The 18,258-nt window shown below is 45.2% G+C and overlaps 3 protein-coding genes across 8 annotated transcripts in view; 2 read left to right on the forward strand and 1 right to left on the reverse strand.

Moving 5' to 3' along the window:
• LOC110490363 (USP6 N-terminal-like protein) overlaps positions 1–8,993 on the forward strand; it is a 91,397-nt gene extending 82,404 nt beyond the window's left edge. For all 3 annotated transcript variants that reach the window (XM_036944725.1, XM_036944723.1, XM_036944724.1), the window contains 6 exons: positions 1,451–1,571; positions 1,875–1,969; positions 2,540–2,605; positions 3,825–3,924; positions 4,161–4,313; positions 7,059–8,993. In XM_036944725.1, the coding sequence (XP_036800620.1) occupies positions 1,451–1,571; positions 1,875–1,969; positions 2,540–2,605; positions 3,825–3,924; positions 4,161–4,313; positions 7,059–8,698 (2,175 nt within the window). In that variant the 3' untranslated portion in view covers positions 8,699–8,993. The remainder of the gene's footprint in view (positions 1–1,450; positions 1,572–1,874; positions 1,970–2,539; positions 2,606–3,824; positions 3,925–4,160; positions 4,314–7,058) is intronic.
• A 3,177-nt stretch (positions 8,994–12,170) lies between these two features.
• LOC110490369 (enoyl-CoA hydratase domain-containing protein 3, mitochondrial) lies at positions 12,171–15,470 on the reverse strand. 2 transcript variants are annotated; one of them, XM_021563721.2, is made up of 6 exons: positions 15,259–15,470; positions 14,802–14,923; positions 14,612–14,709; positions 14,204–14,404; positions 13,964–14,142; positions 12,171–13,715 (listed from the first exon to the last, which is right to left on the reverse strand). In XM_021563721.2, exons 1-6 carry the CDS (start codon positions 15,393–15,395, stop codon positions 13,616–13,618), a joined length of 837 nt encoding a protein of 278 aa, XP_021419396.1. In that variant the 5' UTR covers positions 15,396–15,470; the 3' UTR covers positions 12,171–13,615. The 2 variants fall into 2 exon arrangements, with proteins under 2 accessions (XP_021419396.1, XP_021419394.1); XM_021563719.2 differs by having other exon boundaries at positions 12,171–13,719; positions 15,259–15,463.
• A 281-nt stretch (positions 15,471–15,751) lies between these two features.
• Positions 15,752–18,258, forward strand: part of LOC110490759 (solute carrier family 41 member 2) — a 44,843-nt gene continuing 42,336 nt past the window's right edge. The window contains exons 1-3 of one of the 3 annotated variants that reach the window (XM_036944727.1): positions 15,752–15,960; positions 16,842–17,531; positions 18,027–18,134. In XM_036944727.1, coding sequence (XP_036800622.1) covers positions 17,013–17,531; positions 18,027–18,134 — 627 coding nt within the window. In that variant the 5' untranslated portion in view covers positions 15,752–15,960; positions 16,842–17,012. The remainder of the gene's footprint in view (positions 15,961–16,841; positions 17,532–18,026; positions 18,135–18,258) is intronic. The other 2 variants (XM_036944728.1, XM_036944726.1) reach the window with 2 other exon arrangements.

The following is an 18,258-nucleotide window of genomic DNA, read 5'->3' on the forward strand; positions in this document are numbered from 1 at the left end:
CCAGAAAATGATGTCATGGCTTTAGAAGCTTCTGATAGGCCAATTGACATCATTTGAGTCAATTGGAGGTGTACCTGTGAATGTATTTCAAGGCCTACCTTCAAACTCAGTGCCTCTTTGCTTGACATCATGGGAAAATCAAAAGAAATCAGCCAAGACCTCAGAAAATAAATAGTAGACCTCCACAAGTCTGGTTCATCCTTGGTTGCAATTTCCAAATGCCTGAAGGTACCACGTTCATCTGTACAAACAATAATACGTAAGTATAAACATCATGGGACCACACAGCCGTCATACCGCTCAGGACTGTTTCCTAGAGAGGAATGTACTTTGGTGCGAAAAGTGCAAATCAATCCCAGAACAACAGCAAAGGACCTTTTGAAGATGCTGGAGGAAACAGGTACAAAAGTATCTATATCCACAGTAAAACGAGTCCGATATCGACATAACCTGAAAGGCCACTCAGCAAGGAAGAAGCCACTGCTCTAAAACCGCCATAAAAAAGCCAGACTACAGTTTGCAACTGCACATGGGGACAAAGATCATACTTTTTGGAGAAATGTCCTCTGGTCTGATGAAACAAAAATGGAACTGTTTGGCCATAATGACCATTGTTATGTTTGGAGGAAAAAGGGGGATGCTTGCAAGCTGAAGAACACCATCCCAACCGTGAAGCACAGGGGTGGCAGCATCATGTTGTGGGGGTGCTTTGCTGCAGGAGGGACTGGTGTACATCACAAAATAGATTGCATCATGAGGCAGGAAAATTATGTGGATATATTGAAGCAACATCTCAAGACATCAGTCAGGAAGTTAAAGCTTGGTTGCAAATGGGTCTTCCAAATGGACAATGACCCCAAGCATACCTCCAAAGTTGTGGCAAAATGGCTTAATGACAACAAAGTCAAGGTATTGGAGTGGCCATCACAAAGGCCTGACCTCAATCCCATAAAAAGTTTGTGGGCAGAACTGAAAAAGCATGTGTGAGCAAGGAGGCCTACAAACCTGACTCAGTTACACCTGCTCTGTCAGGAGGAATGGGCCAATATTCACCCAACTTATTGTGGGAAGCTTGTGGAAGGCTTCCTGAAATGTTTGACCCAAGTTAAACAATTTAAAGGCAATGCTACCAAATACTAATTGAGTGTATGTAAACTTCTGACCCACAGGGAATGTGATTATAGAAATAAAAGCTGAAATAAATCATTCTCTCTACTATTATTCTGACATTTCGCATTCTTAAAATAAAGTGGTGATCCTAACTGACCTAAGACAGGGAATTATTAGTAGGATTAAATGTCAGGAATTGTGAAAAACTGAGGTTAAATGTATTTGGCTACGGTGTGTGTAAACGTCCGACTTCAACTGTATGTTTGTCTATACATTATAAAAGTGTGTGTGTGTGTGTGTGTGTGTGTGTGTGTGTGTGTGTGTGTGTGTGTGTATATAGGAGGTGGGGTACTGCCAGGGCATGAGTCAGATCACTGCTCTGTTGCTCATCTATATGAATGAAGAGGATGCCTTCTGGGCTTTGGTCAAACTGCTGTCTGGACAGAAACACGCCATGCATGGTAAACACACACACTACACACTGTGTAACATCCTATCGAAGTGTTAGACCGTCATTCAATAGCCCACGCAAAACCCACACACCCATCTCACACATACCTTTCCAGGACTTAGGCTGTCTCTTCTGGGCCCCATAAAACGTGAAGAAACACATTTCTAGAGAACCCTCCCTTACACCTCCTTACCAGATATCTATTGAGCTCACCCAATCTCCCGTCCCTTCCATTCAGACCCACACACAGCGAGAACCACCAGAGTAATTTCCTACATTTTATAAAAATGCTCTGTGATCTCCTCCCCTCTAGGGTTTTTTATCCCCGGCTTCCCCAAGCTGATGCGCTTCCAGGAGCACCATGACCGCATCCTCAAGAAGATGATGCCCAAACTGAAGTCACACCTGGTGAGGCCCGCAGAGCACACACACACACACAGCCTGGGGAGGGGGTAGTGGTATATGAATGACAGCCTAAGCCAGCTGGTATGGGGGACTGAGTTGAGTGGCACAGCAGCCTTTGATGTGTTGAGATTAAAGGGTGGTGGAATGAGAGAGAAATGCATTGTCTACACACACAACCATACACACACAGATATGGCTTTTATTCTGCTTTTAATATGGGGCCTAGGGCACATTGGCGGATTCACCACTGCTGTTAAACCAAGGCCACTGCCATTTTTTTATACGTACGTACACACACACACACACACACATACACACACACACACACACACACACACACACACACACACACACACACACACACACACACACACACACACACACACTCATAGAGACAGACAAACATGGCTTTTATTCTACTTTTAATATGGGGCCTAGGGCACATTGGCGGATTCACCACTGCTGTTAAACCAAGGCCACTGCCATTTTTTAATACGCACATACATACGTACACACACACACACACACACACACGGACACGGAGTGGTAATGGCTCATTGACCTCTGTTTCAGGACACACAGGAGGTGTTCACCAGCCTGTACACTATGAAGTGGTTTTTCCAGTGTTTCCTGGACAGGGTGAGTGTCTGGATCACATCCCCTTCCCTCTGTATCAGAATGTTAGACAGGGTGAGTGTCTGAATCACATCCCCTTCCCTCTGTATCAGTATGTTAGACAGGGTGAGTGTCTGGATCACATCCCCTTCCCTCTGTATCAGAATGTTAGACAGGGTGAGTGTCTGAATCACATCCCCTTCCCTCTGTATCAGTATGTTAGACAGGGTGAGTGTCTGAATCACATCCCCTTCCCTCTGTATCAGAATGTTAGACAGGGTGAGTGTCTGAATCACATCCCCTTCCCTCTGTATCAGTATGTTAGACAGGGTGAGTGTCTGAATCACATCCCCTTCCCTCTGTATCAGAATGTTAGACAGGGTGAGTGTCTGAATCACATCCCCTTCCCTCTGTATCAGAATGTTAGACAGGGTGAGTGTCTGAATCACATCCCCTTCCCTCTGTATCAGAATGTTAGACAGGGTGAGTGTCTGAATCACATCCCCTTCCCTCTGTATCAGAATGTTAGACAGGGTGAGTGTCTGAATCACATCTCCTTCCCTCTGTATCAGAATGTTAGACAGGGTGAGTGTCTGGATCACATCCCCTTCCCTCTGTATCAGAATGTTAGACAGGGTGAGTGTCTGAATCACATCCCCTTCCCTCTGTATCAGAATGTTAGACAGGGTGAGTGTCTGAATCACATCCCCTTCCCTCTGTATCAGAATGTTAGACAGGGTGAGTGTCTGAATCACATCCCCTTCCCTCTGTATCAGAATGTTAGACAGGGTGAGTGTCTGAATCACATCCCCTTCCCTCTGTATCAGAATGTTAGACAGGGTGAGTGTCTGAATCACATCCCCTTCCCTCTGTATCAGTATGTTAGACAGGGTGAGTGTCTGAATCACATCCCCTTCCCTCTGTATCAGAATGTTAGACAGGGTGAGTGTCTGAATCACATCCCCTTCCCTCTGTATCAGTATGTTAGACAGGGTGAGTGTCTGAATCACATCCCCTTCCCTCTGTATCCTTTAGGTCTGCAGCTTTTCTAAATATGTCTTTGTAAAGCATCAGTCATTATCACACCATGCCTACTGCGCGTGTTGCGCTAAAGAAAGTGTTCAATTATATTTTGAAAATATATTTATTTCTCCTCCATTCTGGCTCACTCATTCTCTCTCCCTTTCTCTCTTCTTCATCATCTTTCTTCCTCTCTCTGTCTCTCTTCCAATCTCTCCCTCAGACCCCCTTCACCCTGACCCTGCGGATCTGGGACATCTATATCCTGGAGGGAGAGAGAGTTCTGACTGCCATGTCTTACACGGTCCTCAAACTGCACAAGAGTAAGACCAGAACAGTGCTATTGTGACCACCTGGTTTTAGCCCGCTGAACTAAAGCCCCAGTTTCAGGTCTCAGGCAAAGTTGCTCATCATGTTCACTGAACCACCTCCGCTAACCTCTAAGATCTGTGACTGTCCTCAAACTGCACAGGAGAAACTGTTCTCACACCGTGTGTGTGTGTGTGTGTGTGTGTGTGTGTGTGTGTGTGTGTGTGTGTGTGTGTGTGTTTGCTTGCAGAGCACCTGTTGAAGCTGTCTATGGAGGATCTGGTTGAGTTTCTGCAGGTGACTCTGGCCAAGGACTTCTTCTATGAGGATGACTTTGTGATTGAGCAGCTGCAGAACAACATGGTGGAGCTAAGGAGGTCCAAACTGGAGCTGGCCGCACCAGGTAGCCTTCTGCCCCCAACACCTCTCATACACACTGATTACAGTAGGCTATACATTTGTCCCACACATGCAGATTAGACAACTGCCACACACAAGCTTAAAATATCAACACACACACACACACACACACACACACACGGATGTATCACCCTGCATATGTTACTTCACTTACATTCCCCTTCAATCACACAGTTCCAGTTCAAACACACACACATACACACACACACACACACACACACACACACACACATACACACACACACACACACACACACACACAGCTCTCCTGCTGGTTGCTATGTAGTAGTATTACCAGTGGTAGTAGTAATTAGTGATAGCAGTCTGTCTCATCTTGCTTTCTGTCTCTTGCTTAATCTGCCTCTTCTCCCTCTTCTCCCAATGGTTCGGCCCAGCCTACAAAAGTGTGGGTGGGAGTGGGGGCCACATCCCCTCCTACGACAGTAACCGGTGGGCTATCCTGACTGGTGTTCCCCTGTTTCATCTGTCCATCCCTCCCTTCCTCCGCCTGTCCCTCCGTTTTACGTCTGTCTGTCGCCTGTCTACCCAGCAGCCCTGGGGTTTTCTTACAGAGCATTCTCACAATGTTACCGCAACCTTGTGCGGTAGCTACTGCAACTCAGACCAGGCTACTGTTGGTAAAGCTACTGTTGGTAAAGCTACTATTGGTAAAGCTACCTTGGAGTCTTGTAGTGGAGGGATTATCCTCCTCTATTACTACCACACTCGTTGTCTTTGCCTGCTTTTAGCGAGGTACTGTAGATAGTCATTATCAATACAGTAGTAACTGTTTAACTCCTACTTTACAGTTAGTATGATACTTTAAGTCAATACTTTACAGTTAGTATGATACTTTAAGTCAATACTTTACAGTTAGTATGATACTTTAAGTCTACTTTACAGTTAATAAGATATATTAAGTCAATACGTTACAGTTAATAAGATATATTAAGTCAATACTTTACAGTTAGTAAGATACTTTAAATCCTACTTTACAGTTAGTAAGATACTTTAATTCCTACTTTACAGTTAGTAAGATACTTTGAGTCAATACTTTCAGTTAGTAAGATACTTTGAGTCGATACTTTCAGTTAGTAAGATACTTTGAGTCAATACTTTCAGTTAGTAAGATACTTTGAGTCAATACTTTCAGTTAGTAAGATACTTTGAGTCGATACTTTCAGTTAGTAAGATACATCTCGCCTAAAGCTTTGACTGGTCACCGCTCAACATTGTAGACTACATAATGGCTTAACCTCCAAATGTCCTAATGTACTGTGGCATCCTACCACCCTGGTTGTGTGTGTACACACACACACGGTGAGAGAGCTATTTTCTCTTCCTGGTGTCAGGATAATAAGTATCATCCAACAGAGGAGGCTTTTTGTTCGACTGCAGCACTCGGAGCTCATCTTCAACCCAGAACTCTTCCAACTTTGACAGTTAAATTGCTGGATGAGGTTTTTAATAAGAGGCTAAACAAAGGTTTGAATGGGTTGTTGTCTGTGTTTACGTTTTGATTGTGGGGTGGGGACTGCATCCTACCCTTAACTTGGCAACCCTTAAGCACCTGTATCAGTGAACACATATTTCCTGGGTGAATCCTCAATACTCTCAAGCGGCTTCCTCTCCTGAGTCCAAATTGAGAAGACTGGGTGGGTGAAAGCAATAAAGCACTGATCTCGGCTGGGTCCCAATACATTTGAATGGCTTCTGACTTCTTGTCTCCTTTCCTTTATCCCCAACCTAAGAGCCATTATTTCCCTTATCCAGGCTTTTCAGATTAGTGGTTCTAAGTGAAACTAGAGAAGGACAGGAAGCTGTGTAGGAATGATGGATGCTGTGACTTACAGGCAGAGTTTCTCCATATTGTTTTCACCCGTTCAGTCTAAGGACAGGGAAATGGGACACATTCTTACACAATAGAGAGCCACTTTAGTTTGTGGATTAATAACAGTCAGTGACAGCACTTCCTGGTTCAAACTCACAACACATCCTGGTCCTGTCACATCACTTCCTCTTCTCCAGCTCGTGTCTCCTGGTTTCTATGGTGATTGTGGACACACTGTTCCTACCAGAGCCCAACACATCCAGTGTCCCACCTTCACTGTCTGTTTCTCTGTGTATCTGTGTCACCTGTACTGCACTTTATTTTCATGTAGTAATAATAATAATAATAATAATAATAATAATAATAATATACTCATCAAGTAATATAGTTTAAAACAGCATGGAGTTGAGATATTTATGTTGTTTGTCCTTGACTGCTAACTGAGCCACGTTTCCTACTTTACTTCTTACAAGTGCTTGTAAAGTCTTTAAGGACAGTCCGGTAGCTCATTTCAGTCTGACCTTTTGAGGTCGGCCTGCTGCTGCAGCTACCTACATTTTAATGAAACTGAGTGAAAACACATTATTTCAGTCTACACTTTTGAATGGCACTTCCTAATTGGACGCCTCTGGCTCGCGCTCTGGGATTTTAATATCAGATATCTATTTCAGATGTTGTGTTTTGTTATGTCCTTGGTTGGTTTCTCGCCTGTGGAGACGTGATTATTCAGTGTTGTGGTGAATGTAATTCTCTCTTTATTTTCACCCCCCGTCGGCAGTGATGTTGCATGAATCCATATTGCCCTTTTTTTAATATTCTTCGTTTGAAAACATGCCTTTTCCGTTTTGTGTTCTCCCTCCAGGTGCTCTAACCCGTCTGTCTGTTGTATCTGTGCAGGTAAAGAGGACGAGTATCCCAAGAAGCTTCTTGGGCAGCTTCCCCCAGAGCCGGCGGTGAACCAGAACCACGTGGCGAATGGTCAGAGCCACGCCCAGCCGGCCGAGCCCCCAAAAGCGCCCAGCCCCTCCCTCGAGCACCAGCGGGACAGCCAACCCCCCAACCGGGCGGGCAGGGGCTCCCTGGAGAAGCTGGTCCGGCAGCACAAGGCTGAGAAGAGGGAGGCCAGATCACGGGGGTCCGGAGAGAACGCCATCCACCTCGACCCCCACTGCAAACAGCCCTCCGTCCACATCGACCCCCACTGCAAACAGCCCTCTGTACCCCCCCTTGCGACTCCAGAGACAGGGTCCACACCTACACCGTCCCCAGCGCCCTCTCCCTCGCCACACAACAACCCTCCTATAAAAGTGGTGGATGGAGGGAAGCCTCAGAACCACGCCACGGCCAATCACAACTCCAATGCCGCCTCCAGCAGCTCCCGTAAAGACATCGCCCCGCGCTGGGTCAAGCCGTCCGAGACCAAGCTGGAGGCGGCCAAGGCAGCGGCTGCCAGGGAGATCCAGCTGAGCCGCGGTGGTTCCCCGGATCCCTCCAGCCCTGATGACACCCTGCTGCTCAACCCCCGGCCCCGCTCCAGGGGCTTGATCCCAGGCTCCAACCGCGGCTCCAACTCCTCTCAGTACGACAACGTGCCCGGGGGGGCAGAGCAGGACTTTGTGGAGGAGCTGGAGAGGCCACCATCGCCATCCCTACCCCCCACCCCCAGACTGCAAGGACCAGTGGGTAGGCAGGCCAAACGCCACATCCCTGCTGCTCTGTCACTCAACAGCCCTGCGGGGGGTAAACCCTATGTCCACCCCAACGGCCAGAGCCAGTACCACACGCCCCCCCAGCAGTACTCCCCCGGCCGGCCTGCTATGGTGCCACTCCACTACCCCCCATACAGTGTGAGCCTTGAGCAGAGGGGACTGGGAGAGGACAGGCACTACGGCCCCCCGCCCTCCCGAGGCACCCCACCTATGGGTCTGATGTATGGGGAGAGGGCGTACGTCACCACCCAGCGGCCCAGCCACTCTCCGGAGAAGGCCCTCATGAACAACTCCTATGCCACCACCCACAGGCAGCCTCCCAGCTCAGCCCAGCCCCCCCGGACCCTTGTAGCCCCGCAGGTCCCCCGCACCATACAGCAGCTGGACAGCCCTGGTAGTAACGCCTCCACATACCTGCACCAGCCCACACGGCTCACCTCCGCTGCAGCCGCCTATCCGGTGTACCCTACTGTTGCCTACAACAGGTACGAGGGGCACAGGAGAGGGGAGCAGACACAACCCTACCTGTCTGAGGGGCCAGGCCGGGGAGGGGCAGTGGAGGTGCAGCCGTGGAGGCAGCAGGAAGGTGGTGACATGACACGTGCCCCTGGAGGTGTACCCCGATCCCCCAGCTTCCAGAGGGCCCAGATGTCCCCCGTGCAGGAGTTCACCTTCCCCCCCGGCCCTGACGGCCTGGCTCACTACAGGACACAGTTCCACGAGCAGCAGCAGCCCACCATGAGGCAGCAGCTCCCCCCGCTGTTCGGAGGACAACACTACAGGCACGCACCAGAGGCGTTCACCATGCAGGAGTCTATGTTGCTGTGATAGGAGGAGAGAGGGATAGAAAGACACTGAGGTTTAGTCACTGACACTGTGGCAGCAGAGACCAGCGGTAGTCCTACTGGGGTTAAGGAGTTTTAGTTTGGTCTGTTTGTGCTTTATATGTGACGTTCTGACCCGTAAAGTCATACTGCATCGTGAATGCTGCAGGATACCAGCTTTTGACGTTTTTATGGATCCCTTTTAACCCACTGAAGATTGATTATTTTATTTTTTGGATGTTAAATCATTAACGACAGGAGTTAAAAGTGTATATATATATATATATATATATATATATATATATATATATATATATATATATATATATATATATATATATATATATATATATATATATATATATATATATATATATTAGAGTTGAAAATGTACAGTAAATGATGTTTTGTTAATATACGGAGTTATACGGAGTAGACGGGGACACTTCTCCTGGCGAGACAAACTCAATGATTCCTTTTTTCTTTTCCATCTTTATTTTTTTATGAGTTACTTCCAAAACATCTACTTTAGAGGTCAATTTACTCTATATGCTTGTGAATATCTTATTTTTCTGAGAGAAGAAACAAAGCTTTGTCAAATAATAGAATTACGGATCAGTGCAGATTTAAAATCATTGTCGAAAATAAATCATTTACATTTTGAAGCACCTCCACTGTATAAGGACCATTTTTTTCAACTTTCATTTTTTCATTGAGATTATTCTGTCGCTCAGTTTAGCGACCACTGTAATTTCTAGTCATTGCAAAGCATTTCTGTAACCCAAATAGTGTGTACAGTATGTTTGGGTATCGAGGCCAGTGTCGGCTTTATACCCCATATTGAGACTGTAACAGTGAACTATTTTGTCGTCCGTAGGAAAAACACCCCTTTTCTCCCCTGAAGTTATGTACGATTTACTTCCCTCTGAAAAGTTTACATGAACATTAATTGCATATTAACAGTACGGTATTTTCATCACCACAGAGTAAAAGTGTCAGCTTTCTGCAAGAGGTTTCTATAGATGATGTGTACTGGTGTGGAAGTACTTACTAAGCCGCAATATGCTTTAATTGTCAACTCATGTCTTGTATTTTCAGCAGTCACATTCACTGCTGTTCAGTTACCAGCACTTACATATTAAATCAATACTTACTGACCTGTACATACTACTTTGTAGTGTGACGTCACACATTTAAATACATATTCAACCACCTCCCCTTTTATTGCTGATTCTCAACTATGTACTTTTTGATACAATGCTTATCATTCTCAAACAGTTATAATTATGCTGTTATTATTTGAACATGCAAATAAGTCATTCCTTCTTTTTGTTAAATAATTAATTGCAAAATAGTTTCAGGTCATTCTTCAGACTTTTCTTTACTTAATAAAACAAATTGGGGTGTGCATTTCTGATCATGTGTCTGTAGATTTATTTCTGTAAGAATGTTATTGCTATTCCCTTCATACATCAGTGAAGTGTCTTCGTACATATTCTACATGCATGGATCACAAAGCTCAGGCCGGATACTGGAAAAGGGGATAAGAAGTGCCAACGTTATTCATCTGCTGATATTTGAGGAAACACTACCCTCTAGTGGAGAGCAACTTCAGTCAAAATTAATTGCAACCTCTTCCAACCCTATGCAGCTGCCAACACCCTCGTCTAAATTTTACAGACCATTTTCTCTTAAAGGATTATCCAGGCCAATTTTCCAGGACCCCTAAGTGCTTTACTAAGAGTATTGCATGTTATTTTTCACTTAGCACATTGTCTTGTACTTTATTTATTGCAACCAAAATATTTGTATTGTGGGCCAAACTAGGAATTTGGTCATAGCAATAGTTACATTCTGAACATTCCACTCAATTTGCCTTTCATCAAACCTTTGCTTCTCAAGGGATACAATGGTGCCATCATGTGGCGGTACAGTGCTAATGCATAGAACATTACTGTACTTTAGTAGCACTGTCTTTGGTGGTAGTACAGCCACTGTTAAACATTCAATGGATGCCTCAATCCCACGGCCACCAGGTAACCTCTCACAAAACGTGTCTTTAACCAGTGCAGGCTGAACTAAACACAGGATATATTATACAATACCTCTGCATCCCATTCATGTATTTGGGCCTATTATGTTTAAATGAGTAAATATAAAATAATTGGAAGATTGGCTTCATCAGTTCTTTAGTAAATTTATTTAATTTTTGTTTAATACATTAGAGGTCATTTGAATGCTACATACATTGTTTTTAACATTGTTTTTTTTTCATCCCGAGCTGGGCCATCATCCCAATGCCCGTCAGACCACCTCCGACCCCCCACATCTCATAGCCCTGAACAGACTAGGATCCATCCTTCGAAAGGGGCACACAGTGCCATTTACCAAATTGAAGTAGATCAACTGCCAAATGCATTTCCATCGCCCTCACCTCAATTTGTATTATATTTTGCTGTGGATCATCCTCTGTTGTCCCTAACATCTTTTACTCCTTCGCAAACAGTTGTGGGACACACACATACACCCACACACACTCAACCCTTTCCCCCCACACAACCATAAACTCACATTCGCAACAGTTGTGGGATACACACATACACCCACACACACTCAACCCTTTCCCCCCACACAACCATAAACTCACATTCGCAACAGTTGTGGGATACACACATACACCCACACACACTCAACCCTTTCCCCCCCACACAACCATAAACTCACATTCGCAACAGTTGTGGGATACACACATACACCCACACACACTCAACCCTTTCCCCCCCACACAACCATAAACTCACATTCTCAACAGTTGCACCATCCCAGAGCCCAACTCAACAAAGGTCCTGATTTACAAATGCACTTACTGTTGCAGCTGCATGAGAAGGCCTGCAAGACCGTGCAAAAAAAATGGGCAGAAATTGAGAGATTTTATGAACCATTGTCACATCCTAGATGATGGAGGTCAAATGTACACCTTTTCCCTGAAACACCCACAATACGGTCCCCCGTATTGACCATATTCCCAAGCATCTCCATGCAGTCAGACTTTTGATTTTGTGCCACCAGGGTCACAATATTATACCCCCTCTCTGAATGTCCGAGTGTGACCCCCTCGCCATGGGTTACTGCAGCTAGTGTTGCCAGCACTGCCACTGCCTGGGTGGGGGCACCCCACCGGAACTCCCACCGGCTAGGTACAAGGTCGTTAAGGTTCTCATTAGCAGCTTTGAGAATGTCCTTGTATATTATGCTCTCCCTTTAGGGGGCTTTGGCTTTGCAGGACCAACCCTGCCAAGCAGGCTCAGAATCTTGAGGGGGCAGTGCTGCTCTTGGTCTCTGACCGCATTTTGGCTGCATACAGACCGCTTAGAGCAGGCCCTTAAAACAGTTAGGGATTTCTCATTATCTGGGTCATTCAGGTGGGTGTAGGGTATAGGGTTGTGGACCGTACCATTAAATTAGGATCATAAATAAATAATTAGATATCATTTATTTTAAAAATGTAGTTCCCCATGATAGGACAATAAATAAATCAAGTGTATAATTTATTTTAAAACTGTTCCACCATGATAGGACAATAAATAAACAAGACGTATAATTCATTCTAAAAGTATATCCATCATCTGAACAACATTAAAAGCCCTCTCATACCCCGGCTCACAGCAATACATTGGTTCTGGGATATGCAACCATTTCATCACTCAACTTTCCCAAGCATAACAAATAAAATAAAAAATAAACACACACCACACCATCCACACATACTGGGCCTTCTGTTTACATAGTTTTTATCTTCACCATGTTGAATTAGTGCTTGTGTGTTCCAATTAGTTATATGTGAAGATATATACAAAAGCTTTATTTTATTTATTGTGTTGTTACAACCCATAACCGGGCTAGAATTATGTTTCATTATTTTCCTCATCGATGAGAACTTTGTCATTTTTAAAATAGCCATGGAGTAGTCTTTGTGTCTCTGAACAACTGGTTATCAATATATAGTTTATCAACGACGAGAGCTACTCGTTTCCCTTTTAATCTATTTTCTTTGAAAATTGGATACAGAACTGAAGAATAAAACCTACTCCATTCCTCATGAGCTTAGTTTTATTGTCGTATCCTATCAGAAACACAAATATAAGCCTGTTTTACACCTTCGTAAGCAATGTATAGCCTCAAAACACATTTGTATCTCATGGACGGTCAGTCCTTGCATCCATAGCTCTGTCTATGAATTTTAGAGTGGTTACATTTCTCCAGTTCCATCCATCAGCTTTTTACCAAAACAGTGGCGGAGTGACCGCTTTTTAATGGTCTCAACTGCAGATGGCTGCTTTAAACATTTACATTCTGTCTCACAAGAAGTGCCCAATCTATGTACTGTGTAAGTCCCTTGACCATGGGTGTATCTCAAGTATCTAACTTTCCAAGACCCTTCACCTCATCCCCTCCAAAGGGGATATATGAAGACAGCCCTGCAGTATCCCTTCATCAGATGATCACTACAATAATCAACAGGGATTTCATATCTAAATGTCCTCCTCGAGCATGTGTTCTGTGATGGGTTCAGGTTGAGTTTAACACCTCAACCATCCACAGGCTCCCTCTCCATTCCAGAGGCTGCTGATGTAACTGGTGTGAAATGGCTAGCATGTTAGTGGGGTGCGCGCTAATAGTGTTTAAATCGATGACGTCACTCGCTCTGAGACCTTGAAGTAGTTGTGGCTTTTGTGGAGCGATAGGTAACGATGCTTTGAGGGTGTCAGTTGTTGATGTGTGCAGAGGGTCCCTGGTTCGAGCAGGCCGAGCATCCCTCACCAGCCCGTGCACCCCTCACAGGCCATGGTAGGCCAGCCCAGCAGACATTACTCGTCATTGGCCTTCTCTGCTTTGTTTGTCCACACAGGCTTCCGTTTCTCTATGAAGGCCCGTATCCCCTCCTGTCCGTCTCTGAGAGCCAGGTTATCCACCATGACACGAGAGGCTGTAGCATAGGCCGCATCCCGCCCCTGGGCCATCTGTCTGGGAGAGGAAAAAAATGAAATTATGATTGAAATATGTATAAAACTGCACATGTAGTATTTATCTTTCTAGACAAAAAAATAGGGAGTCTTTTGCTGTCTTTTTGCATGCAAGTGTATCAGTGGATATCCACTCAAACCAACAAGAACATGAAAACGTAATGCAAACAAGGAATGAATACATAGGCAGAAGGGTTGAGTGCTACAGTGTGGTAAAACATCTGTGGAGTGAGAGACACACACACCTGTGGAAGGTGGCCTTGCCAAGGGCTACAACGGGCCGGCTGGCCTGACAGACCCGCCGTGCGATGGCTAACGTCTCCTCCTCTAGACGCTCCTCAGGAACCACCTTACTGACCAGCCCGTGCCTCAAAGCATCCTGTGCCGAGATCGGGCTTCCTGTGAACAGCATCTCCATGGCGACCTGTAAAATATCAGAATATATCAGTGCTACACAGAGTGTGTTTGTGTGCGTGTGTGTTTACCTTCTTGGGGACAGCTCTTCCTATTGCCACGGCTGGTGTTGAGCAGAACAGACCCACGTTGACCCCTGGCGTGGCGAAGGTGGACTTCTCCGTCACCACGGCAATGTCACAACTGGCAACAAGCTGGCATCCTGCTGCTGTGGCAACCCCATTCACCATGGCAATCACAGGCACGGGAATGTCTTGTATCAGGGTCATAACCTTCAATAACAACAAGAGGTATGAGTGTGTTTGTAGATGAGAATGTGTGTGTGTACTGTATGTACACAGCCATCTGAAGACCCCCAAATAGAACACTCTATGGAGGACAATCATACACGACTGGAGCGATCGGCAATCATGATGATGATGATGATGATGATGATGTGTGTACAGTATATTTGTATACAGTACGACAGTGAACCACACCTCTGAGCAGGCCTGAAACACCTTGGTGTGGTAATCTCTGCCCTGTGCTGACGTCAGCTCCTTCAGGTCATGCCCAGAGGAGAACACTGGTCCCTTAGCTGGAACACACAAAACACAATACAACAGTGTTTATGAAGGGGGGACCAAGGGGCACATCTGATCATGGATCAGCACTCTGGTGGTATCTTACCTGATATGACGATGACTCTGAGGTTGTCGCTGTCGATGTCAGCCAGGATGTTGCTTCTCAGTGATTCCAGCATGGACAGAGACAGGGCATTCCTCTTCTTGGGGTTGTTCAGGATTATTCTCCTGCACATGTAATTACAGTTACAGTAGCAAGAATAATTTAAAGAGGAACACAAATCAATGCACAGTACCGAGCAATGCACGGTGTACCTGAAGTGTAATAGTGAGATTTTTATAGGACATACTGCTTACTAGCTAGATACACCATTTAAAGTTTCAGGTGATCCGTTTATATATTAAAGAGATGGAAGCGCGTGCCCAAAATGGACAGTTTATGTACAATGGGCACACCTTTTGCAAAAGAGTCGCCGACCAATGCATAAGTTCTTTGACCACAGGAATCAAACACTGAGTTGTCAAGCTAGCTAGCTTTGTTAGTTTGCTGACAACTTGAATACCTTATTCCATTGTTTTGCTGTCTGACAGTCGGTGGCTCTGCTTGAGTTTGCGTGCAAAGTAACCTTGACCCAGCTAGAAGTGTAAACCTACTGAGTTGGACAATATTAGCAGCTCGGTAAAACAAATTTCGAGTCATGTTTCGACTGTCCTTGCTTCAACATTTGGATCACAGGTTGAAAACCTACATTCCATTGGTGTATAGCGCCTTCTACTGTTTCGGGGTGACAAAACTCAAAACATTGTCATACTTCCCTTTGGGTTAATGGATTATAAATTGACGAACCTGTATATTGATTGCAACTACTGCATATATTATGTCATAACACAATACAATTTCAGAATAGCTGTTTTGTAACAAGCGCATCAATGCAAAATCACAAACTGTGAATTCATATTTCAAATAGCATATTTACGCATAGGAATCTGCGCCTATTTGATGTCCTTGACATAAATGTCCTGAACTCATTGTATAAGGACACGACTAGTGGCCCCTGGTCAAGACATTCCTGCCAGATGTCGCGACAAGGTGTGCTCTGCGCCTGCGTACTACTAGTCTGTGTGGCACTTTTCCTGTGACGCGACGAGCTTAGTGTCAAAAAGGAAAAGGGCATCCTTCAGAGAAATCCGGAACAGAAAAGGGAAAATAAAACAGTCTAAATTAGTATCAACTTCCTTAAGTCAAGCGCATTTCCCCTGTATAGGTAAGCATTTTTGCTTTTCTCCTGTTTGTTTAGCTACCTTGGAGGTACTACTAGCCAACTAACGTTATGTTAGCTCGCGTTAGCATCCATCAAGCTGTTTATGTGGCTAGATTTGCCTTGCCAGAATAACATTTACACATAAACGTGATAACGGTAATAAAACTATTATTTAAAAGCGGGATAACGCAGTTATTCTTCACTTCCTTGTCAAATTCGCTTTTCAGTTTGCTACCCGTTCTATTGGTGTTAAAAACTTGTGAAATATCTATCCACCTAGACGCAGGACTTAGTGAGAGCTTTTAGCCTGGTTCTGACTGAGTACGCACGTAGACTGACAGACAGACTGATTTCTAACACATCAACCGTCTTTTTCCTTTGCTGGTGCCACATGGGCCTCTCCAATGTAAAAACAATCATTTATTATGGAACTATCCATATGGCATAGCTTTCTACATTTTCCAAAATATCAATTTATCCGAGGAGAAAAGTTGTGTTGAATTATATTGGCCAGAGAAGCAGAGAATGTTGCTTATGTATTTCACTGTTTCAAGACTTGGTCATAAGCAGAGCTTATGTTATGTAATTTAAAAATAAATACAATCATAGACAACACATATGCACTTTGATATCATATTTGTGCAGGTTTTCAGAGACATTCAACCAGACATACAATAGGCCTACCTGAAAGCAACCAGATAGTGGGTTATTAATCAGCATGCAATGTGTAGACCGCTCCTCCTCTCCTCAGCCTCAGGGTCTTCTGATAACAGAACCAAAACAAGCAATGTAGGCTATCTAGTCTGTTTAAAATTAAATGTGGTTTGCCTTTGCCCCGGGGAGAATAGCTAGACTATAATTTGTGTTTGTTTTGCTTGCATGAGCTGGAGAGAACAGTGACAGTCTTTCTCCTTGGCTGGTCTCCACAGGGCTGATCGTAGTGGACATGGATGCCCCTCTTCCTATTTAACCAGCCCTGCCTGCCCTCTTTCACACTGCCCCGCCTGAATGAATGGAGATGAGACATTGCGGACTCATCAGCAGCATTGCTTAGCATGAACATCCACACACTGGGCGACTCTCTGGGCCCTAGCCTAGTGGTGCGTATGAGCGGAGCCACCGGTGGCTGGAGAAGTCTCTCTCTGAAGCCAGTGCCTACCGGGTGGATCCCCTCTGTGTTCCAAACCATGGTCCCTACGGGATACACCAAGCTCCAGGAGGAGCGTGGTCTGGCCATGGCCGACCTGGGGCCCAAACCTGATGGGAACGGCTACCGGCCTGACCCCCCTCACCTGGAGGTGCGCCGGCACTCGGACCGGGTAGCGCGGACATCCGTTAGCCTGTCAGACGGTGGGGATGTGCGGTACTCTGAGACTGAGCCCATGCTCCCTGAGGGGACACTCTCAGGGGAGGAGGGTGATGACGAGGAGAAGGAGGAAGAGGAGAGTCAGAGGCCCCCCACACGGAATATGCCCAAGGAGTCGCCTCTGGCCATGGCACTGCAGATTGTGGTGCCTTTCCTGCTGGCTGGGTTCGGCACGGTGTCGGCAGGGATGGTGCTGGACATAGTACAGGTGAGACTGGAATGGTAGAGCATAGGTCCTGTTGAGACTGGGGTGTGGGCTAGTGCATGTGAAGTTCAATTAGGTAGAGGAGGTGGATTTGGCACAGTTTAAATCAATTGGTTTGTATTGTTTACTTATGTAGTCCAGAGTAAATGGCTGTAAGAGCTTTCAAGGAAGGTGATAAAGGGATATCTGTATATTGATATGACATTGTTAAAGGGATTCTCATAGCCACTCAGCCAATACTAGTAGGGATAGGCTACTAGGAAGGAACCTATGACTGGAAGCTATGGCATTTCGCCTTATTTAATTTTGATATAACATTTGAATGTAAATATTTGAATGGGGACAACTTTCTAATAAAGACAAGCTGACAATGAACAAATAGTAAGCTCCCATCTGCTCTGTACTAGCCAGTAGCCAACAATAGACTATCAACAACAATGACATGTCTAATATCGCTGTCTCCTCTCCTTTCTTTCTCTCTCTCTCTCTCTCCCCCAGCACTGGGATGCCTTTAAGTACATTACAGAGATCTTCATCTTGGTTCCGGCTCTGCTGGGCCTGAAGGGCAACCTGGAGATGACCCTCGCATCCAGACTATCCACCGCGGTAAGACACACACACACACACAGGGAGGCGCTAGAGAGCGTGCTATGGAGTAGACGTGCTTTGCTAGTGCTCCGCTCAATTTTGAAACAAATTCTTATTTATCTTAACCTCTCACAACTTATAA

The sequence above is a fragment of the Oncorhynchus mykiss genome, chromosome 15 (assembly GCF_013265735.2).
Source record: "Oncorhynchus mykiss isolate Arlee chromosome 15, USDA_OmykA_1.1, whole genome shotgun sequence".
Classification (NCBI taxonomy): domain Eukaryota; kingdom Metazoa; phylum Chordata; class Actinopteri; order Salmoniformes; family Salmonidae; genus Oncorhynchus; species Oncorhynchus mykiss.

Excerpts from the sequence above, each read along its gene's own strand:
- LOC110490369 (XM_021563719.2), bottom strand. The coding sequence starts at position 15,395 with ATGACTCGAAATTTGTTTTACCGAGCTGCTAATATTGTCCAACTCAGT. Across the intron at positions 14,710-14,801 it reads CAGAGTCATCGTCATATCAG|CTAAGGGACCAGTGTTCTCC; the intron begins GTAAGATACCAC and ends TGTGTGTTCCAG. Across the intron at positions 14,405-14,611 it reads TGTTTCAGGCCTGCTCAGAG|GTTATGACCCTGATACAAGA; the intron begins GTGTGGTTCACT and ends TTGTTATTGAAG.